This window comes from Bos javanicus, chromosome 21 (genome assembly GCF_032452875.1).
Source record: "Bos javanicus breed banteng chromosome 21, ARS-OSU_banteng_1.0, whole genome shotgun sequence".
In the NCBI taxonomy this organism is placed as follows: Eukaryota; Metazoa; Chordata; class Mammalia; order Artiodactyla; family Bovidae; genus Bos; species Bos javanicus.
In genome coordinates this window covers 5599163-5622883 of record NC_083888.1, presented here as the reverse complement: position 1 = coordinate 5622883, position 23721 = coordinate 5599163, and the positions used below count along the sequence as shown (strand labels likewise).

Genomic DNA, 23721 nt, shown 5'->3' with positions numbered 1-23721 from the left:
GCCTTTTTCTCATTTTACATATAACAAGGGGTTGACAGTTCCTTATTAATCTTATAGAGAAACACAGGTAAAAAACACATCTATATAAGCATGGCTTTAGTGCATTTAGCATTTATGTACCCCTAAAAACAAAAGAATCAGGTTTCTTTTAAAAAAGTAATTTTAATTAAAAAAAAGTATTCAGTTAAAAAGTAAAACAAGATATACAATGAGAAGTCAAGCTTTCTATAGACACAGAAAGGCATATATAAATATGTTAAGTGTGTGCATTACTCCTTCCCTGCCTTCTCTCCTTAAACAAATGGGACTCTGGTATATTTACTTTTGTTTTTTATTGTAGGTGCTTCATTTAACATGAATATAGCCCATTCTTTCCATAAGTATATATATAACAACATATATACTATGAGTATATATATTTTTACATTTAACCAGGTATTTCTAGTCTTTTGCTTTTATAAGCAGAAGATACATTTTTTCACATAGAAGAAGCCGTCCCAATGTATACCCCCAACTTTGTTACCAAACTTTTTGACCTCTGCATTTCTCTTTGGTTAATATTAGCATCTCATTTTTATAATGATTAGCCATCCTCTATTTAGTTCCACTGATTTTCCTTTTTCTACTTCAATGAGTATTAATCTGTTTTATTAACACAGCCTTTAAAATATATTTTAGGCATTCCTGGTGGCTTAGATGGTGGTGAAACTGCTTGCAATAGACCCTGGATCTATCCCTGGGTTGGGAAGACACCCTGGAGGAGGAAATGGCAAACCACTGCAGTATTCTTGCCTGGAGAATCCCATGGAGAGATGAGCCTGGCAGGCTACAGCCCATGGGGTTGCAAAGAGTCAGATATGACTGAGTGACTAACACTAAAATATATTTTAATGTTTGGTAGGTTCAGTCTCCTTATATTTATCTATAAAAAGGTCATTTAAAAATGTTTTAAGGATAACATTTTAGACTGCCTTAATGACAGACTCACCAGCAGAATACAGTTACACTCTCAGTATACAAATCCCTCACAGGCAGACCTTGGAGATACTCTGGACTCAGTTCCAAATTATCACAGTAAATCAAGTATCACAGTAAGGGGAATCACACGGACTTTTTGGCTTCTCAGTGCATATAAACTAGTTAAGTTTACACTATACTGTAGTCTAGTAAGTGTGCGATGGCATTATGCCTACATACTATAATAAAGAAATATTTATTGCTAAAAAAATAATAACCATCATCTGAGCCTTCAGCAATGCTGAAAATGTTAAAGCCACTGCTTTATCAACTAAGCTTATAAAATATTTTTAAATCCTTTGTTGTTATTTCAACAATCCTAAGAGAATCTTCACTGGGAGCAGATTTTATCTTAAGAAACCACTTTCTTTGCTCATCCATAAGCAGCAACTCCTTATCTGTTAGAAGTTTTATATTTGTAACAAATATAATAATGAGAAAGTGTGAAATATTGCAATTACCAATATATTGCAATTACCAAAATGTTACAAAGTGAGCAAATATTTTTGGAAAAATGGCACCAAAAGACTTGGATGACACAGGGTTGCCACAAACCTTGAACCTGTAAAAAATGCAGCATCTGCAAAATACAAAGTGAAGCACAATAAAATGAGGCATGCTTGTAATGACATGAAAACTTGAATTTACTGCTTCCTCTCTAAAAGACAGAATTATTCATATCACAACTATTTTAAACAGGAAAAAATTTCTTTTTAAAGTATCTTTAAAAAATCTTAAGAATATACTTGTGTTCTCATAGATTACATATATATATATATACACACACATGAAGCTAATCACTTCTCTTTAAACAACCACTAAGATTTAAGTTTTTTACATATCACATTACATGTAAACACCTCAAAGGGAAATAATAAATGTACTGGCTTAGTGTCCCTCCCCAAATTTCAGGCCTACCCAGACCTGTGAATGTAACCTTATTTGCAGATAGGGTCCCTGCTGATATAATTAAGCTAAGATGAGCTCATACTGGGGCTTCCCTGGTGGCTCAGCGATAAACACTCCACCTGGCAATGCAGGAGGCTAAGTTGTGACCCCTGGGTTGGGAAGATACCCTGGAGGAGGAAATGGCAACCCACTCCAGGATTCTTGCCTGGAGAACCCCCACGGACAGAGGAGCCTGGCGGGCTACAGTCCATGGAGTCACAAAGAATGGGATATGACTTAGTGACTAAACAACAGACAACAAGAGGTCATACTGGATGAGACTGGGCCCTAATCCAGTGACTGGTATACTTAAAAAGAGGGAAACTGGATACCCATAGACATATAGGGATGGAGAAGGAAATGGCAATCCACTCCAGTGTTCTTGCCTGGAGAATCCCAGGGACTGGGGAGCCTGGTGGGCTGCGTCTATGGGGTTGCACAGAGTTGGACACGACTGAAGCGACTTAGCAGCAGCAGCAGCACCAGCAGACACACAGGGAAAACGTCATGTGATAACAGAGGAGACTGAAGTGAAGGAATACCCAGGATTGACAGCAATGGCCAGAAAGATTCTCCCCTAGAGCCTTAAGAGAGTGCAGTCCTGTGGACACCTTGATTTTGAACTTCTAGCCTCCAAAACTGAGAAAGAATAAATCTCTGTTCTTTGAAGCCAAGTTTGTCAGAATTTGTTACAGTATCAGTAAGAAATTAATACAGTAACTATCCCAAATTTGAGCAAGTTTGAACCACCATAGATTTCAAATGTTGTACAACTGTATCAAGTGACTTGTTATCTGATATATCTTTTTCAGTCACTAGGCTGCTCCCAAAAGGCAAAAAAGCATGGTTTAGAAAACTCTTTTGAGGTTTATTTATTATTTTTAATACTGTTATCTCATTAAGGCACAACTATATTAAGGGGAAAAACAGTTCCTGGAAATAAAATGTCACTGTTTTACGAAGGGGTCATACTTTTATTATATATTGTCTCAATATGTTTTAACAACTTTAAAAGTGCTGTTGGATTATACGGGAACAGATTTTTCTTCTGCAAACGGTAAATGGCACCTTGTAGCTCTTCAAAGCACTTTACTGTTCTGTAAGATATTCCCACTTCAGAAGCAGTGTTATTTGGGGCTATGTCACAATAAACAGAGAACAGGGTATTAGATTCTTCAGTAACCAGAGGCCTTGACTGAGACTCTGAGCTAAGTTCTTTTTTATCCCCGCTTGCTCCAAATGTGTCCTGAGTTTTCTTCATTGCTTCTTGGTGTGAAGACGTTAGTCTGCTGTTTACTAAACACAGGCTTGTGGATCCTTCTTCAGAATCATCAGAGCTGTCATAATCTACCAGACTTTGAGAAGCTCCTGGGGTAGAAAGACAATTAGCCTGGAGCTTGGTGTGGGCCTTCTCCAACGTTACACCATGGTTCAGTGGTTCAGAAGAAGCAGCAGAAGCCCAGGAGACCCAAGAATGAGCATCTGTGTGACTACCAACAAGAGCCAAAGGACTAGCTTCTGCTGAGTTGCTGTTTCTACCTTGGACAAGTGAGGAGATACAACAAATATGTATGTTATCTTTAGATTCAGTTACATCAAAATAGTTGCAAATGGTTAAAAAATTATCCCAGTCTTTTTGCAATAATTTTAAGTATCTAACAAAATATTCAAGAAAACAAGTTTCTGATGAAATCAAAAAATCAAGAAGAACGGTAGAATCAAATCCTATATTTTTTAATAAAAATAAAAAAATACAGTGTGGATTATAGCCATTTTCATGTGTGTGATGGTTCCACATTTCTTTTTCTTGGGTCAAGCTTTCAGTAGCTTCACATTCTCTGAAAATAACAGACACTCCAGATTAATGACTCTTTATAAATATAAGTTTTGACAGATATGATTCACATACCATAAATTCTGCCAGATTAGTTTTTAATCTACGCATTATTTTAAAAAGAAAAAAATTCAAAACAATCTCTACAAACTCTATACAAACCTGATCCAATAAAATAAATGATATCCTTTGACTTTGGTAGTTCTAGTTTTTATCTGTCCAACAAATGCCCTCCATCTTCCTGTCTATTGACATCAGAGTCTCTTATTCCTACAAGTAACTAATTCCACATGGTAAGGTGGGAATTAACCTCCTTCCTTTCCTTCCACACTTGTCTCAGCACGGGTGGGCAGGCGACCCAGGCTAACTAATCAGCGTACCCATGGTCCTAGCCACCATGATTCCAACATGAATCTGTGACCCATGCAGGTTAATCAGACCTCCTCTGGGATTTCTGCTGGCCTATTAAAGATCTTAACTGTAAGGTTGCTGTAAGTCTGGCACTGCTGGTGGCCCTGCCTGAAAATGAATTCAAAGCTATGAGACAGAAACAAAGAGAAATAATCAGTGACATGATTTAAGTCATGCACAGTTGTACCTGATGCCAACTTGATTCCTTGGAATTCCCAGGAAGTAAATTCCTTTTTTGGCTTAGACTAGTTTATATTGATTTCTATCATTTACAACTAATCTTAACCAATTCAGTTACATTAAAAAATATATATATGACATGAGCACAGGCCTCTATGATCACACAAAATTCAAGAAAATTAGAAATTCACATGCAAAATGAATTTACTTCAGAAGCTTCCTCTTTCCTGAGGCATAAGAAGTCAGCTTTGAATATGACTATATATTCTTCAAGGCATGTGTATTCAGACTGAATTTGTATTTGACCGTTTCTGAGCCTAATTCAAATCACATGCATGCATTCTGTGTTCTTGATTAGAACCTTTTGAAAATTGGCCCCAAACACTTACAGTCTGAAAGCAGTCATTGCCAGAAGTGTCATAACACAAGTAAGAACTGGCAGCACAACACCACACCGACAACCATTAGTAAGAAATCCCTTTCTCTGAAGCCAGGAAAGAAATGGAAATAAAGCAAATACTTTACGGTTTTAATAAAGCAGAAGCAGAAATACTGTAAAAGGTCATCAGTTATTAACTTCATAACCAATTACAGACATTTGCCATAAGAATGACCCAAGTACAGATCTTTTAATAAACAGAAATAGGATCAGTATAAAATGTCATCAGTAACATAACTTCATAATCAATTTCAGATATCTGCCTCAAGATGATATCAGTACCAATTCAACTGTATATTAAAAGTTCCTTTGATTACTTACAAGTTTGAATTCAGCTTTACAAAGGCAAAAATCACCTTACAGAAGTTCAATACAGACAAGTTAGTCTTAAGGGTGAAAAGAGTTTCAAATGTCAGTTAAATTATGACTTAGACAATGGTATTAACTTATTCTTGATCACACAGGTAAAGCAAAGATGGAGACTCAGCCAGAATCCATATTGTCTAATCTCAGTTTAGTTCTAATTCCTAGATCTGTTTAGCCATTCAAGTTTTCATAATGAGAACTCAATTGTAATCTATTTTCATGTAGGGCAGTGTTAAAGGAATTGGAACTTATAAGGAAACCACAAGATTGTTAGGGATTTTTTCCCCTAATGATGGAAAGTAAATTGTATGTCCAATACATTATTAAAAATGTTTTCTGCTTTCCTGGCCATGTTAGTTAGTATAATTACTTTAAAATATACAAACCTGGTCAACTTCAGGTAGATGCCCAGCAATGCTTTGGCAGCCTCCAACATGTCATCGTCTTGTTCTATGAAGACCCTAGACAACCACTCACAGAGATTGTGTGATTGCAGAGAGGGCTGAAGGTGAGGCTTTAAGAAGGTCAGTAACTCAGACATGAACCTCTGGTAATCAACTTCAAAAAATGAAAAATTTAAAGAGAAAACAACAGTTTATGAATGCATTTATAATAACTTACCTATTCACATATATTTATAACATCTAGAGCACTTTAAAATGCATTATCATAATTCACACATTCAAAAGTTTGAGTTAGGGATTATCTCTACTCTGTAATATTAGGAAATTGAGCTTCAGAGAAAAAAACAAAAAAGACCCACTTGGTAGGATATAGTTAAAATATATAGCCAGATCATCTATTTGCCACAGTGTCAAATAGGTAGTATCTCTGAGAAATAAAAGTTACATGAGTTCTTGCTAAAAACATAAATGAAGAAACAGTAGAACAGAAATTGCTTCACTGGATGCCACAGTGTTTGTACTAGAGGCAACAATACAACCAAACAAAAATAATTTGCCTTCAAAATACCAGCAGAAAAAGTTCTTGTTTGTTTCAAGTTTTTTAAAGCATTAAAAGAAAGTACTACTATTAAGCACAAAAGTCAAAAAGGTTTTGAGGCATTTTAACTGCAATTTAAAACTCCTGATTTATGTAACCAACGCCATCTAGTGTTGTAAATGACAACTGCACAGGATTACACCCTACATTAGTTTAATTCAACTCCTAATTATCAAAACTCTGTATTAGTAGATATACCAATTTTGTGAAAGAAAATATGAATAATATACCACAAATATCTGAACATGAATTGACTAACATTGCTTACTTTGAAGAGACTCAACAATATTTTTCTTTTAACTACAGTTATTAACTATGCTATGCAAATTCAGTTTAGCACACAAAACTGAAACTTTTAAAAAGACAATTCTAGCTTTTTATCTTTATTGGAAGAAAATTTAATAAATTATAACTAGAATAAGATACAACTTAAGTTAGTGAAATTACAATCCTGAGCTTTGATAATTATGAATAATTTTACTTCAGTAAATAATTATCCATTACTTTACATACAAAAGGCATTCAGAAAGTTACCTTTCATTTCATTTGCTGAAGAACAATTTTGAAACTTGATTTCTAAGGATCTTATGATAAGTAAACTCAATGCTCTAAGAATCACATGATCTGGACCAGGGTCATGCTCATATCCAGCTAGGACTTCACCACCTCCAAAGCAGGAACATTTTCCACGGACAGACAATGTCCTCAACAAGCCCAAATCCACAGCTTGCAGAACAGCACTGGCCAAAGCTAACAGGTCCACATCCAAAGGGTTATCTGGTGGCATGAAGGTAGGGACAGATCCCCGACAAAGGTCTTCACCCACTTTGCAGAGAAGGCACTTTTTGATGAAGATGATCAACTTCCTCTTGACAAAAGCCTGAATAGGCCAGGTAATAACATCAAACACACAAGAAGGTTTCAAAAATAAAATCCTCTGGCAAGTGTAATGTAACTTCAGGTAGATTCTGGAGGCTATAAGAAGTTCAAGCAATTCCAGGAAACATATCAAACTGTTTATTAGTTTAGAAGCATCTTGGTGGTTTTCAAAATGCTGAGAAAGTAAGGACTTGTAAAAGGCTTCAAAAAGAGTGTCAAAAGGAGTCAGGAACTGTTTTAGAATTTCTGCAATTATAAAAATAGTAATTATAAGCAACAGGAAAAACAAAGTTTTCTTAAAACACAATTTTACAATTCAATTTTTAAAATCATCATCACTTCGTAAGGCGAAAAAATGGATTGGATTATTTACCTCTAACACAAACAAATGAAGATAAACATGCCAACAGCTAATAATCACGGCTAATATCCATTTTACAAACATCAGCAACATCAGACTATGCAAAGGACATACAAAAATGAAAAGCTTTAATTTGAATTTTTAATAATAGTGAAAAGAAAGTGAAGTCGCGCAGTCTTGTCCGACTCTTTGCGACCCCATGGACTATAGCTTTCCAGGTTCCTCCCCGTCCATGGGATTTTCCAGGTGAGAATACTGGAGTGGGTTGCCATTTCTTTCTCCAGAAGATATTCCTGACCCAGGGATTGAACCCAGGTCTCCCACATTGTAGGCAGATGCTTTATCGTCTAAGCTACCAGGGAAATCCAGTAATAGTGAAGTTTTACATTTTTCCTTTTAAAAAGGTATCCTCAATCAAACACTATGGGGCATGGTTTTTAGTTTTTCATACTTCAAAACAATTAGAGGTTGTAAAATAAGTTTTACTCATAAAAATATAATGCTCCCTGGGAATAAGACAATGACAATTGTTTATTGGGGAACATAGTTCATACCTGTTTTTTGTGAAGATGTATCTTTAAAGATTTCTTTAATTACAAAGGTAAGTATCCAGAGGCAGTACACTACTTTATTACTTTCAGAATATTCAGAAATGTTTTTTTGGCAAAAAGAAATCCAGGAATTACTCAATGTTATCTATAAGTGAGAAAAAAATTTTTAAGTAGTAAGTTGTAATACAACATTTTCTTTGTCATTACAAACTATCTATTAAATACACAATTCTACACAACATTGTTTACTTTGTTCCAAAAAAAGAAGTATAATATTTGCTAAAACAAGGACATAAATATCCCAGTATTCCTTAAGTCAAGAAATTTAATACGCCATAGAAATAGAAAACCAAGAAGCAACATGAAATATTAGCGGTGGTTATTATCTCTGGTGGCTGGAATGATATGAAATTTTAATTTTGGTCTTTATACATTTTCTCTTTTTCCAAATTTTCTATTGTACATACCACCTTTTTGTATTCAGGAAAGAATGTTGTTTTAAGAAAGGAAGAAGCAATTATAGCTAAAATAAGTCAGGAAATGTTTAGATATATTTATTAACTAATTCAGAGATAAGAGAAAAATGATTAATTTGTTCATATTTTTTCACTATGCTGAGGACCACTCTTAGAATTTATATTAAACCTATGAAAATGGTTCTTAGTCTCAAGCAGGGGCTCCTAAGCCTTGTTTTTGGAAGGGAGGAAGGAGGCCCACCTACTCCTTTGAGAATCTGAACAGTTATGGACTCTCTGACTTGCAGTCTATCTTTTGAGTTAAGAATCTTATCTGTAATGATTTATAATGTATTTAAGACTCTAATCCTTGAAATAAGTCACCAACATATTATTTTATTCTTACATTTTTGTGGATTTACACATTATGTGAGCAAATATTTTATTGATAAAAAAACTGAATGCCAGAGATCAATTTTAAAGAAAATATAAAAGTAATAGTAACATAATTTGACTACTTATCTTACCTTTTCCTTCAGTTGGAAATACAGAATTAGTGCAAGACACTTTGCAGCCATGTGAGATAACAATTTTTCCGAGTTTTGGAACATACAGGTCTACAGGAAAACAAATACATTTACCTACTGTTGCTGACTGTTTTAAAACTTACATTTAAAAAAAATCTAGATCTTAAAAAACACACACACACACACACAAAGTAAATGGGCTTACCAATTGAGATTCGATGTCAGATGATTTTAAAAGAATTTTAATTATATCTCTGTATTTCTCCTTTGCATGGAATTCAGTTTCCACAGACAATATTCTGGTTATCATCACTTTGATCACTGTTAACTGAAGGAGCATTATTTCTCGGGCACTGCTCATCTGAGAATGTCTCTGCAAACACATAGGTGCTACAGAAAAGGAAGGTAAACTGACAGAGGATGGCTCCTGCTTGTCCTGAACATCAGGGGCGTTTGAGCAGTCTGAGGAGGTGGTTGTAGAACAATCTTGATCTGAAAATGCTGGGTAGAGATAAAAGATGTAATCATGGCTGTCATTTTCAAGTGTGGCTCCAAGAAGTACCTTCTTGTATAATTGTTCTAAAGCTTCAAAGAAAGTTTCCATTTTGATGGCCAAAATCTTTCTTAGAAGAAGGTCAACAACTCCAATTGTAAATGTTAACCTTGGAAATGCGATCAATCTCTAAGACGTTTCTTCAGTAAAACCTAAAATAGGAAAAGTAATTTTAAAAGTGCAAGTGTTATACACATTACAAAGGAAGGGCACCTGTTTTAATTGGAGGATAATTACTTTACAAGGTTGTGTTGGGTTCTGCTGTACAACAATGTGAATCAGCCATAAGTATACAAATATCCCCTCCCTCTTGAACCTCCTAACCCAGCCACCCTTCTAGGCCATGTTACCTAGCAACTTCCTGCTAGCTGGCTATTTTACATTTGGTAATGTAGGTGTTCCAATGCCACTTTCTCAATTCCTCTCACCCTCTCCTTCTAATGGAAAAGCATCTCTATTTATTTAGTCTCTCAAGTTAAAGGTAATACTGACTGCATAATTTTTAAATATGGGAAATTGGTAATAACATTATTTTTAATGTATAAAAACAAAATGTATGTTTTTCATGTAGATTTAAGACCATAAAATTATTTTTAGTTTTATCATAGCAAAAACTTCAGCTTTCCTCTAACCTTCTTCAATGGGCTATTAGGGTTTCCCAACATTGGCGTGATTAACAGTAAGAACTGGGTAATTTTGCTTTGGTGGGCTGTCTTATGCATTGTAGGAAGTTTAGCAGCATTTCTGGCCTCTACTGATTAGATGTCAGTAGCAGGCCCTGGGGGTTGGGGGGAGGGCAAAATTGTCTAGGTTGAGAACCACTTGGCCCATAACACAAATTCATTAACTTTCACCTTCAACTTACAGATGAAAATCTAACGTCAGAATGCTATGCTAAGTCACTTCAGTCGTGTCTGACTCTGTGCAACCCCATAGACAGCAGCCCACCAGGCTTCCCCATCCCTGGGATTCTCCAGGCAAGAACACTGGAGTGGGTTGCCATTTCCTTCTCCAATGCATGAAAGTGAAAAGTGAAAGGAAGTCGCTCAGTCGTGTCCGACTCTTAACGACCTCAGGGATTGCAGCCTAACAGGCTCCTCCATCCATGGGATTTTCCAAGCAAGAGTGCTGGAGTAGGGTGCCATTGCCTTCTCCGTAGAATGCTATGTGGCCAAATCATTATGGCTATGTGGCCAAATTATTATGGTTATGCTGATTAACTCCCAACTTAAAATTAATAACATTGTTGTTCAATCTCTAAGTCATGTCTGACTCTTTGGGACCCCAGGATTGCAGTATGCCAGCTTCCCTGTCCTTCACCATCTCTCAGAATTTGCTTAAACTCATGTTCACTGAATCAATGATGCCATCCAACCATCTCATCCTCAGTCACCCACTTTTCCTCCTGCCTTCAATCTTTCCCAGCATCAGGGTCTTTTCCAATGAGTTGGCTCTTCTCATCAGGTGGCCAAAATACTGGAACTTCAGCATCAGTCCTTCCTATGAATATTCAGGGTTGATTTCCTTTAGGATTAACTGGTCTGATCGCCTTGCTGTCCAAGGCACTCTCAATATTAATTTTCATAACATTAAGTTAAAAAATTTTAATGCCATCCCAAGAAAAAGACAGGATATTAAGCAAAAGCAATCCAAACATGAGGAAACTAATTTGTATTTGTAGTTGGTTATAAATTTATATATCCTGGATGTCTCAGGCTCCTCTGACCTGATGGAGACCAGAAAGAAAGGAAAAAATCAGACATGGCTTTTAAGGAGAAAAATGGGTAAACAACTGACAGATGACTATTAGAGAAAGCATGTAGTTACTACAGAGCAGGCACGGCTAGGAATAACTAAAGACCGTGGTGTGACCAAGAGAGATTACTGAATAGCCTTTCAATGGAATAATGGGGCCGCTGGGAATTACCTGATCCGATGGGGCTTGGTCTTTTCACTGCCTTTGAGCTGTTTTGTTGTTGTTGCTTAGTCGCTAAGTCATGTCAGACTCTTCTGTGACCCCATGGACTGCAGCCCACCAGGCTCCTCTGTCCATGGGATCTCCAGAGCAAGAATATTGGAGTGGGTTGCCATTTCCTTTTCCAGGGTCTCTTGCCAGCTCTGGGATCTAATCTGTGTCTCCTGCATTGGCAGGCATATTCTTTACACTATTTTACACCTTGGTAAATTATAGGTAACTAATAGCAATGCAAATAATTCTTGTTTATGGACATGCCCATAATCGTCTGGTGAAAGGGTAACCCTCCCTGTAGTGGGAAAACCCAGTTTTGCTTTCATCTGTAAACTCATTTTAATATTCCTTCTCTATATAAATTCACAGTTCATCAACTTTTAAAATGGTTGTGACATTTGGCTAGTTCTTTAATTAGTTAAAAAAAATTCGTTCCACCTTCATTTTATATGGGTCATGATCTTGTCCTTTTAAAATGCATCCTTTAACAAAACCCATGGAATTCTCTCCTTTAGCCTGGCCCACTGACAAACACCCATCTTTCACCCCTTCCCTCCTCACCAGAAGCAGTCTCGGAGGGAGCGCGGTCTCCTTCACTGGGTCCCACTTTGACCACGGGCCGCTGGCCTGCCCCTGGTCTTCCGCCCTCCCTCTGCAGTGGGTTCTTCCCCTTGCTTTATTTCAAAGGACTTCCAACCCCTGGTCACCCTTATAAGGCAAAGCTGCCCTGTTCTAGTCCTTTAGTGCAGAAATATTAAGAATCCTATAGATTTTAATAAAACAAACTTCTATGGTGCATATATCACACAGTTTATAAACATAAGTATGGTAATAGCAGTAACCTTGTTCCATCCGGCAATGTTAAAATTGACCTGAGCCTTGTGCTTCCAGAAAGCAGTCATGGTTAAGAAGCGCTACACCTTCTGTGTTCCAAGGAAGGGCTGACCACTGGTGATAGGACCCACCTCCACCTTTCCTTACTGACCTCCTACTTTTATAAATTCTGTATTTTCTCCTTCTTTGAGAGGTTCCCATTAATAAACATTCTCCCTGTTGCATCCCATGGACAGAGAAGCCTGGTAGGCTGCAGTCCATGGGGTCACACAGAGTCGGACACGACTGGAGCAACTTGGCAGCGGCAGCTGTTGCATCAGCTTGAATAAAATCATCTCATTAATTGTCTGGTATATTTTGTCTGTCACAAAGCAGAAATTAGTTTTCACATTCTCCTTCAAAGATGAATTCCATTGTGCTTATTTTACTTTTTAGTTTAATTACAACATTTCTTCCCAACAAAACTATTGAGATTTTTATATATATTCTGTGATAATATTTCTATACATCTTAAGTTCTTAAATTTTACAAGTGAGAATAAAACTGCTATTTCAACTATTTTCAACCTATAAAAAGGGCCATTGCGAAAGGTTCAATCATTTCAACACACAAAACTAAAATGTGAATGCCAATAAATTTAGGTAAACAAACACACACTTCCAGGGGTTAGGGGTGAGATAACTGGCTGTTTTCTATCACAGTGGGACCTAGGACCTTGATAGGAGTGGTTATGAGAAATCAGATTGAAAAATTATAAACTTGAAGATACACAGAGTCAAAATATGCTTTACAGGCAGAAGAAATCACAAAAGCATAAACTAGGGGTCACAAATGGCAGGCAGATAACAAATGAGTGAAGACAGTAGGTGCTAGGCGGCTTCTACTCTCTCATAAACCTTTCCTGATTTTAGTGTCTTTTAAGACATTAATACTGGCCAAACAAAATTGCATTGAAACAAATGTCTATGGTAGCCCATTGAGAATTGAGAATTGTAGCTGTTTTCAAGCAATTATATCACTAACAGCAAGGAAGGACAAATCCTGAAAAAGCAAGCTAGGGGATTAAGCAACCACATTTTTTTTTCTGGAATGGCTGTTACAAGATGGGGACATCTCAAGCTGCATTACCATACTGGTCTGGAGAAAGGCATACCCCTCAAACACCAGGCTCTTCAGAGATTCCAATAAAGCAGGTGTCTGATAAAAGACGCTTAGAATGCTGACAGGCTGTGGATCCAGTTATTCTGGATAAATGACAAGAGATCTGCCTAGTCTTGAAAGGACACAAATGTTAGGAGGGACCTAATTAGGACAAGTGAATGAGTAGTGCTTTTTGGAGTTTTCTCCAGAAAACACCTCGTGGCAGAGGAGCGTGAACTCCCATATTAGGGGGCTAAGGGCATGCCCATTACAAGCACAAAATTTGCTTAAAGTCTCTCTTGTACTGTTTAAATACTATAAACTACTTGAATTTTATACTCAAATCTTAATAGTATTACGTTAGTCTTAATATAAAAAAGACAGTCCCCACAATTTTCAAATAAAAAAGATGGTTCCCACCCATCCTCACACAAAATCAATGATTTAGGGATCAGATCAGATCAGATCAGTCGCTCAGTTGTGTCCGACTCTTTGCAACCCCATGAATCACAGCACGCCAGCCAGGCCTCCCTGTCCATCACCAACTCCCGGAGTTCACTCAGACTCACGTCCATTGAGTCAGTGATGCCACCCAGCTATTTCATCCTCTGTCGTTCCCTTCTCCTTCTGCCCCCAATCCCTCCCAGCATCAGAGTTTTTTCCAATGAGTCAACTTTTCGCATGAGGTGGCCAAAGTACTGGAGCTTCAGCTTCAGCATCATTCCCTCCAAAGAAATCCCAGGGCTGATCTCCTTCAGAATGGACTGGTTGGATCTCCTTGCAGTCCAAGGGACTCTCAAGAGTCTTCTCCAACACCACAGCTCAAAAGCATCAATTCTTCAGTGCTCAGCTTTCTTCACAGTCCAACTCTCACATCCATACATGACCACAGGAAAAACCATAGCCTTGACTAGACAAACTTTTGTTGGCAAAGTAATGTCTCTGCTTTTCAATATGCTATCTAGGTTGGTCATAACTTTCCTTCCAAGGAGTAAGCGTCTTTTAATTTCATGGCTGCAGTCACCATCTGCAGTGATTTTAGAGCCCCCCAAAATAAAGTCTGACACTGTTTCTACTGTTTCCCCATCTATTTCCCATGAAGTGATGGGACCGGATGCCATGATCTTCGTTTTCTGAATGTTGAGCTTTAAGCCAACTTTTTCACTCTCCACTTTCACCTTCATCAACAGGCCTTTGAGTTCCTCTTCACTTTCTGCCATAAGGGTGGTGTCATCTGCATATCTGAGGTTATTAATATGTCTCCTGGCAATCTTGATTCCAGCTTGTGTTTCTTCCAGTCCAGCATTTCTCATGATGTACTCTGCATATAAGTTAAATAAGCAGGGTGACAATATACAGCCTTGACATACTCCTTTCCCTATTTGGAACCAGTCTGTTGTTCCATGTCCAGTTCTAACTGTTGCTTCCTGACCTGCATACAAATTTCTCAAGAGGCAGATCAGGTGGTCTGGTATTCCCATCTCTTTCAGAATTTCCCACAGTTTATTGTGATCCACACAGTCAAAGGCTTTGGCATAGTCAATAAAGCAGAAATAGATGTTCTTCTGGAACTCTCTTGCTTTTTCCATGATCCAGCAGATGTTGGAAATTTGATCTCTGGTTCCTCTGCCTTTTCTAAAACCAGCTTGAACATCAGGAAGTTCACGGTTCACATATTGCTGAAGCCTGGCTTGGAGAATTTTGAGCATTACTTTGCTAGCGTGTGAGATGAGTGCAATTGTGCAGTAGTTTGAGCATTCTTTGGCATTGCCTTTCTTTGGGATTGGAATGAAAACTGACCTTTTCCAGTCCTATGGCCACTGCTGTTTTCTCCAAATTTGCTGGCATATTGAGTGCAGCACTTTCACAGCATCATCTTTCAGGATTTGGAATAGCTCAACTGGAATTCTATCACCTCCGCTAGCTTTGTTCATAGTGATGCTTTCTAAGGCCCCCTTGACTTCACATTCCAGGATGTCTGGCTCTAGGTGAGTGATCACACCATCGTGATTATCTGGGTCATGAAGATCTTTTTTGTACATTTCTTCTATGTATTCTTGCCATCTCTTCTTAATATCTTCTGCTTTTGTTAGGTCCATACCATTTCTGTCCTTTATCGAGCCCATCTTTGCATGAAATGTTCCTTTGGTATCTCTGATTTTCTTGAAGAGATCTCTAGTCTTTCCCATTCTGTTGTTTTCCTCTATTTCTTTGCATTGATTGCTGAAGAAGGCTTTCTTATCTCTTCTTACTATTCTTTGGAACTCTGCATTCAGATGTTTATATCTTTCCTTTTCTCCTTTGCTTTTCGCTTCTCTTCTTTTCACAGCTGTTTGTAAGGCCTCCCCAGTCATTTTGCTTTTTTGCATTTTTTTCCCATGGGGATGGTCTTAATCCCTGTCTCCTGTACAATGTCACGAAACTCATTGCATAGTTCATCAGGCACTCTATCTATCAGATCTAGGCCCTTAAATCTATTTCTCACTTCCACTGTATAAGCATAAGGGATTTGATTTAGGTCATACCTGAATGGTCTAGTGGTTTTCCCTACTTTCTTCAATTTCAGTCTGAATTTGGCAATAAGGAGTTCATGATCTGAGCCACAGTCAGCTCCTGGTCTTGTTTTTGCTGATTGTATAGAGCTTCTCCCATCTTTGGCTGCAAAGAATATAATCAATCTGATTTCGGTGTTGACCATTTGGTGATGTCCATGTATAGTCTTCTCTTGTGTTGTTGGAAGAGGGTGTTTGTTATGACCAGTGCATTTTCTTGGCAAAACTCTATTAGTCTTTGCCCTGCTTCATTCCGTATTCCAAGGCCAAATTTTCCTGTTACTCCAGGTTTTTCTTGACTTCCTACTTTTGCATTCCAGTCCCCTATAATGAAAAGGACATCTTTTTTGGGTGTTAGTTCTAAAAGGTCTTGTAGGTCTTCATAGAACCGTTCAACTTCACCTTCTTCAGTGTTACTGGTTGGGGCATAGACTTGGATTACTGTGATATTGAACGGTTTGCCTTGGAAATGAACAGAGATCATTCTATTGTTTTTGAGATTGCATCCAAGTACTGCATTTCGGACTCTTTTGTTGACCATGATGGCTACTCCATTTCTTCTGAGGGATTCCTGCCCGCAGTAGTAGATATAATGGTCATCTGAGTTAAATTCACCCATTCCAGTCCATTTCCGTTCACTGATTCCTAGAATGTCGACATTCACTCTTGCCATCTCGTTTGACCACTTCCAATTTGCCTTGATTCATGGACCTGACATTCCAAGTTCCTATTCAATATTGCTCTTTATAGCATCAGACCTTGCTTCTATCACCAGTCACATCCACAGCTGGGTATTGTTTTTGCTTTGGCTCCATCCCTTCATTCTTTCTGGAGTTATTTCTCCATTGACCTCCAGTAGCATATTGGGCACCTACTGACCTGGGGAGTTTCTCTTTCAGTATCTTACCATTTTGCCTTTTCACACTGTTCATGGGGTTCTCAAGGCAAGAATACTGAAGTGGTTTGCCATTCCCTTCTCCAGTGGACCACATTCTGTCAGATCTCTCCACCATGACCCGCCCATCTTGGGTTGCCCCACGGGCATGGCTTAGTTTCATTGAGTTAGACAAGGCTGTGGTCCTAGTGTGATTAGATTGACTAGTTTTCCGTGAGTATGGTTTCAGTGTGTCTACCCTCTGATGCCCTCTTGCAACACCTACCGTCTTACTTGGGTTTCTCTTACCTTGGGCGTGGGGTATCTCTTCAAGGCTGCTCCAGCAAAGTGCAGCCAATGCTCCTTACCTTAGACGAGGGATATCTCCTCACCGCTGCCCTTCCTGACCTTCAACATGGGATAGCTCCTCTAGGCCCTCCTGTACCCCCACAGCCACAGCTGTTAGGTCCATACCATTTCTGTCAATAAAGGACAGAAATGGTATGGACCTAACAGAAGCAGAAAATATTAAGAAGAGATGGCAAGAATACACAGAAGAAATGTACAAAAAAGATCTTCATGACCCAGATAATCACGATGGTGTGATCACTCACCTAGAGCCAGACATCCTGGAATGTGAAGTCAAGGGGGCCTTAGAAAGCATCACTACGAACAAAGCTAGCGGAGGTGATAGAATTCCAGTTGAGCTATTCCAAATCCTGAAAGATGATGCTGTGAAAGTGCTGCATTCAATATGCCAGCAAATTCGGAGAAAACAGCAGTGGCCATAGGACTGGAAAAGGTCAGTTTTCATTCCAATCCCAAAGAAAGGCAATGCCAAAGAATGCTCAAACTACTGCACAATTGCACTCATCTCACACGCTAGCAAAGTAATGCTCAAAATTCTCCAAGCCAGGCTTCAGCAATATGTGAACCGTGAACTTCCTGATGTTCAAGCTGGTTTTAGAAAAGGCAGAGGAACCAGAGATCAAATTTCCAACATCTGCTGGATCATGGAAAAAGCAAGAGAGTTCCAGAAGAACATCTATTTCTGCTTTATTGACTATGCCAAAGCCTTTGACTGTGTGGATCACAATAAACTGTGGGAAATTCTGAAAGAGATGGGAATACCAGACCACCTGATCTGCCTCTTGAGAAATTTGTATGCAGGTCAGGAAGCAACAGTTAGAACTGGACATGGAACAACAGACTGGTTCCAAATAGGGAAAGGAGTACGTCAAGGCTGTATATTGTCACCCTGTTTATTTAACTTCTATGCAGAGTACATCATGAGAAATGCTGGACTGGAAGAAACACAAGCTGGAATCAAGATTGCTGGGAGATATATCAATAACCTCAGATATGCAGATGACACCACCCTTATGGCAGAAAGTGAAGAGGAACTCAAAAGCCTGTTGATGAAGGTAAAAGTGGAGAGTGAAAAAGTTGGCTTAAAGCTCAACATTCAGAAAACGAAGATCATGGCATCTGGTCCCATCACTTCATGGGAAATAGATGGGGAAACAGTGGAAACAGTGTCAGACTTTATTTTGGGGGGCTCTAAAATCACTGCAGATGGTGACTGCAGCCATGAAATTAAAAGACGCTTACTCCTTGGAAGGAAAGTTATGACCAACCTAGATAGCATATTGAAAAGCAGAGACATTACTTTGCCAACAAAAGTTTGTCTAGTCAAGGCTATGGTTTTTCCTGTGGTCATGTATGGATGTGAGAGTTGGACTGTGAAGAAAGCTGAGCACTGAAGAATTGATGCTTTTGAGCTGTGGTGTTGGAGAAGACTCTTGAGAGTCCCTTGGACTGCAAGGAGATCCAACCAGTCCATTCTGAAGGAGATCAGCCCTGGGATTTCTTTGGAGGGAATGATGCTGAAGCTGAAACTCCAGTACTTTGGCCACCTCATGCAAAGAGTTGACTCATTGGAAAAGACTCTGATGCTGGGAGGGATTGGGGGCAGGAGGAGAAGGGGACGACCGAGGATGAGATGGCTGGATGGCATCACTGACTCGATGGACGTGAGTCTGAGTGAACTCCGGGAGTTGGTGATGGACAGGGAGGCCTGGCGTGCTGCGATTCATGGGGTCGCAAAGAGTTGGACACGACTGAGCGACTGATCTGATCTGATCTGAATGAGGGATGCTGATAATGAGGGAGACTATATATGTGTGCAGGCAGAAGATATACGGGAAACCCCTGTACCTTTCTCCCAATCTTGCTGTGAACCTAAAACTGTTCTAAAACATATACAGTCTTTAAAACAAAACAAAAACTAAGTATGCAACTACCATATCATCCAGTAATGACACACTTGGGCACTTATTCCAGGAAAATAAAGACCTATATTCCCACAAATACCTGTATGTGAAAGTTCATAGTAGGTTTATTCACAGCATAAAACTAGAGACAATCCAGATGCCCTTCAATGGATGAACGGTTAACTATGAACGATGAATAGTTAACTATAAATGGATGAATAAATAACTATGGTATATCCATACTACTCAGTAATAAGAAGGAAAGAACTACAGACACATGCAATGATTTGGATGACCCTTAAGGGGATCATGCTGAGGAAAAAGCCCATGTCAAAAGGCTGCATACTGTACGGTTCAATCTTGAAACGCCCAGAAGTAGAGCACTGGAGAGATCAGTGATTGCCAGAGGACAAGAAGGGTCATTTTCACTTGGTGAGCAGGGCTGTAAAGGCCCTATGACAACAGCTGATGGGGAACATGCTAATCTATCTGTGTGACAAAACTGCACTGAACTAAATATACACACACAGAAATGAACACGGGCAAAAGGAGAGTCCAATTAGGAGCAGTACACTGGTTGTATCAATATCAATCCTGGTTGTGGTATGGTTCCAATTTTGCAAGACACTACCATTGGAGGGTACACAAGATCTCTCATTATTTCTTACAACTTCAAGTGAATTTACAATGAGCTCAGATTAAAGCTAAATTAAAAAAAAAATAACTTGGGTATAGACATCAGCCTTCTGATCCTTAGCAACAATATGCATAGGACTTCATTAATATCAAGGAAATAATTAATATAAATACTAAAATATAAACATATTAGGGCTTCCCTGGTGGCTCAGATAGTAAAGAATCTGCCTGCAATGCAGGAGACCTGGTTCTGATCCCTGGGAAGATCCCCGGGAGAAGGGAATGGCTACCCACTCCAGTATTCTTGTTTGGTGAATTCCATGGACAGAAGAGACTGGTGTGTTTTAGTCCATGGGTTGCAAAGAGTCAGACAAGACTGAGCAACTAACACTTTGAGCTTTTCAGGTGGCACTAGTGGTGAAGAACCTGCCTGGCAATGCAAGAGATAACCCAATGGTCTGATCACTCACCTAGAGCCAGACATCCTGGAGTCTGAAGTCAAGTGGGCCTTAGGAAGCAAAACTATGAACAAAAACAGTGGAGGTGATGGAATTCCAGCTGAGCTATTTCAAATCCTGAAAGATGATGCTGTGAAAGTGCTGCACTCAATATGCCAGCAAATTTGGAAAACTCAGCAGTGGCCACAGGACTGGAAAAGGTCAGTTTTCATTCCAATCCCAAAGAAAGGTAATGACAAAGAATGTTAAAACTATTGCACAATTGCACTCATTTCACATGCTAGTAATGGGAGAAGGCAATGGCACCCCACTCCAGTACTCTTGCCTGGAAAATCCCATGGACAGAGGAGCCTGGTAGGCTGGAGTCCATGGGGTCACTAAGAATCGGACACAACTGAGCGACTTCACTTTCACTTTTCACTTTCATGCACTGGAGAAGGAAATGGCAACCCACTCCAGTGTTCTTGCCTGGAGAATCCCAGGGACGGGGGAGCCTGGTGGGCTGCCATCTATGGGGTCGCACAGAGTCGGACATGACTGAAGTGACTTAGCAGCAGTAAAGTAATGCTCAAATTCTCCAAGCTAGGCTTCAACAGTATGTGAACGGAGAACTTCCAGATGTTCAAGCTGGTTTTAGAAAAGGCAGAGGAACCAGAGATAAAATTGCCAACATCCAATGGATTACAGAAAAAGCAAGAGAATTCCAGAAAAAACATCTGCTTCATTGACTATGCTAAAGCCTTTGTGTGGATCACAACAAACTATGGAAAATTATTAAAGAGATGGGAATACCAGACCACCTTATCTGCCTCCTGAGATATCTGTATGCAGGTCAAGAAGCAATAGTTAGAACTGAACATGGAACAATAGATTGGTTCAAACTTGGGAAAAGAGTACATCAAGGCTGTATATTGTCACCCTGCTTATTTAACTTCTATGCAGAGTACATCATGAGAAATGCTGGGCTGGATGAAGCACAAGCTGGAATCAGATTTCTGAAAGAGATATCAATAACATCAGATATGAAGATGACACCACCCTTACAGCAGAAAGCAAAGAACTAAAGAGCCTCTTGATGAAAGTGAAAGAGGAGAGTGAAAAAGCTGGCTTAAAACTCAACATTCAAATAACTAAGATCATGCATCTGATTCCATCACTTCATGGTAAATAGATGGGGAAACAAGGGAAATGGTGAGGCTTTATTTTCTTGGGCTCCAAAATCACTTCCGATGGTGACTGAAGCCATGAAATTAAAAGATGCTTGCTCCTTGGAAGAAAAGCTATGACAAACTTGGATAGAGTATTAAAAAGCAGAGACATTATTTTCGTAACAAAGGTCTATACAGTCAAAGCTATGGTTTTTCCAGTAGTCATAAATGGATATAAGAGTTGGACCATAAAGAAGCCTGAGCTTTGAAGAACTGATGCTTTTGAACTGTGGTGCTGGAGAACATTCTTGAGAGTCCCTTGGACTGAAAGATCAAAGCAGTCAATCCTACAGGAAATCAATCCTGAATATTCATTGTAAAGACTGATGTTGAAGCTGAAGCTCCAATACTATGGCCATCTGATGCAAAGAGCTGACTCGTTAGAAAAGACCCTGACGCTGATGCTAAGAAAGATTGAAGGCGGGAGGAGACGGGGACAACAGAGGACCAGATGGTTGGATGGCATCACCAACTCGATGGATGTTAGTCTGAGCAAGCTCTGGGAGCTGATGATAGACAGGGAAGCCTGGCGTGCTGCAGTCCATGGGTTCCCAGTCGGATACAACTGAGAGACTGAACAACAACAGTGCAAGAGATGTGCGAGACATGGGTTTGATCTCGAAGAGTCAGAAAGAACTGAAGCAACTTAGCATGCATGCATGTAAACATATTAGAACTCTGATCTTAATTATTTCCAGATTGAAAACTGAGGATGGTTATTTAAAAATATTTTCTTAAAAAATTCCTAAGAAATAGCACCTTTAAGGGTTGTCTATTTACAACATTCTCCCACAGCTTAATTTTAAAATTATCAAAAAAGAAGCTGTTAGTAATTTACACCTTGTCTTTTAATAAAAAAAAGATGACTATTTCTTTTATAAAGTTTTTATATATAACTGCTACATTAAATTCAGAATACAGGAAAATAACTACTTTCATGATCAATATATTAAGTAAAAAAAACTTTTCTATGAGAAGCTAATAGTTTCCTAAGTGACTGAAATCTCTCAATATGGGGCAACAATATGCCCAACGCAACAGTAGGTTCAAATCTGACCAAAGGCTGACAGCTACTTTCTCTCTCTCTCCATTTACAAGGATGCTGTGATTCTTAAAGTAGAAGCTGAGGCACTCTAAACAAAGGCTGCTTCTGAGATTCCAGTCCCTTCCCCCCAACTAACACAGCATTTACTTTGTCCAAAAAAATAAAATGGGTCTGGGTCTGGTTAGACTCTACAGAAAGTTGGGAGGGGGAGGAGACCCTGGGTGGCAGTGCCAAGGTTTGGAAAGGCTGAAAAGGTGGTGAAGGACTGAGAAGGCCCAGAAAATGAAAGGACAGAGGTTCCCATCACCCAAGTCCACTGCCAAGGCAATCACCGCTGGTCAACTCCAATTTCAAGAGCACCTCCCTACCCAGAGGCAGAAGGAGAGGAAGGGTATGTTCCCACACCGTGTCCTGGGCTAGGCACCTTCCCTTTGTGCTACTGGTTCTACCCTTCCCCTTTCTCCACGCCCATACATGCTGCAGAAGGAGACCTGTGGTGGCGGTGGGTGGGGACAGGCTGTTCTTTCCAGGTTCAGGAACTGTTCCTTCTACCTACCTCCAGGCCGAGAGCACATAGTGACCGGGCCCCAGGGAACGCCGTCTTTTGCTCATTTCCTTAGAACAAGTTTTAGCTGCCCCAGAATCACTTGCAAGGCACATAAGAGCAGACCATGCCTGGGAGTTCTGGGATGGGGCCCCCCAACTTTTATTTCTAACAAGTTTCCAGGTTACTGCTAAAACACTAAGAACCTTAGACCCTGTCTCATGTTTGTAAATTGACCTCCTATTAAATTCTTATTGGCAGAACTCTGACACAGGTCAGGTGATTTTTTTCTTTTTTTTTCGCATAAAGCAAAAGCCTGATAATTAACTTATAAAGACTTAAAATATATTATTAAGTGATTGAAAGTGTTTTTCTCCCAAAGCGCTATACTGGTAAGAGCCTGGAACCTGGGGTCTACAGTCACATGTTTCCACCACATCAGGGTTACCACAGGGCAAGCTACTAAGCCTCATTCTCCTTCCATGTTCCAGGACGTGATGACACTGGAAGGGTTAAGTGTGACTGTCTCCACAGTAATCCCCAGTGCACATCTGTCAGTGTTTCCTGTGCTCCAGCCGGAAACAAGACAACACAGAGTGGGACGGACTCCAGGCCCTGTCCGCCGACTCCTTTCTGTTACAGCCTTTTCACTTCTATTTATGGTG

General features: G+C 39.3%; 1 protein-coding gene across 5 annotated transcripts in view; it reads right to left on the bottom strand.

The window, feature by feature from the left end:
* Window positions 1-2807: 2807 nt before the first annotated feature.
* The window catches only part of LINS1 (lines homolog 1), a 32808-nt gene continuing 11894 nt past the window's right edge, over window positions 2808-23721 (bottom strand). For 3 of the 5 annotated variants that reach the window (XM_061394225.1, XM_061394226.1, XM_061394227.1), the window contains exons 2-7: window positions 9176-9675; window positions 8971-9060; window positions 7992-8133; window positions 6732-7322; window positions 5582-5753; window positions 2808-3803 (exon numbers count right to left, since the gene is read on the bottom strand). In XM_061394225.1, the coding sequence (XP_061250209.1) occupies window positions 2921-3803; window positions 5582-5753; window positions 6732-7322; window positions 7992-8133; window positions 8971-9060; window positions 9176-9574 (2277 nt within the window). In that variant the 5' untranslated portion in view covers window positions 9575-9675 and the 3' untranslated portion in view covers window positions 2808-2920. Of the gene's footprint in view, window positions 3804-5581; window positions 5754-6731; window positions 7323-7991; window positions 8134-8970; window positions 9061-9175; window positions 9676-11450; window positions 13963-23721 lie in introns of those variants that run through there. The other 2 variants (XM_061394228.1, XM_061394230.1) reach the window with 2 other exon arrangements.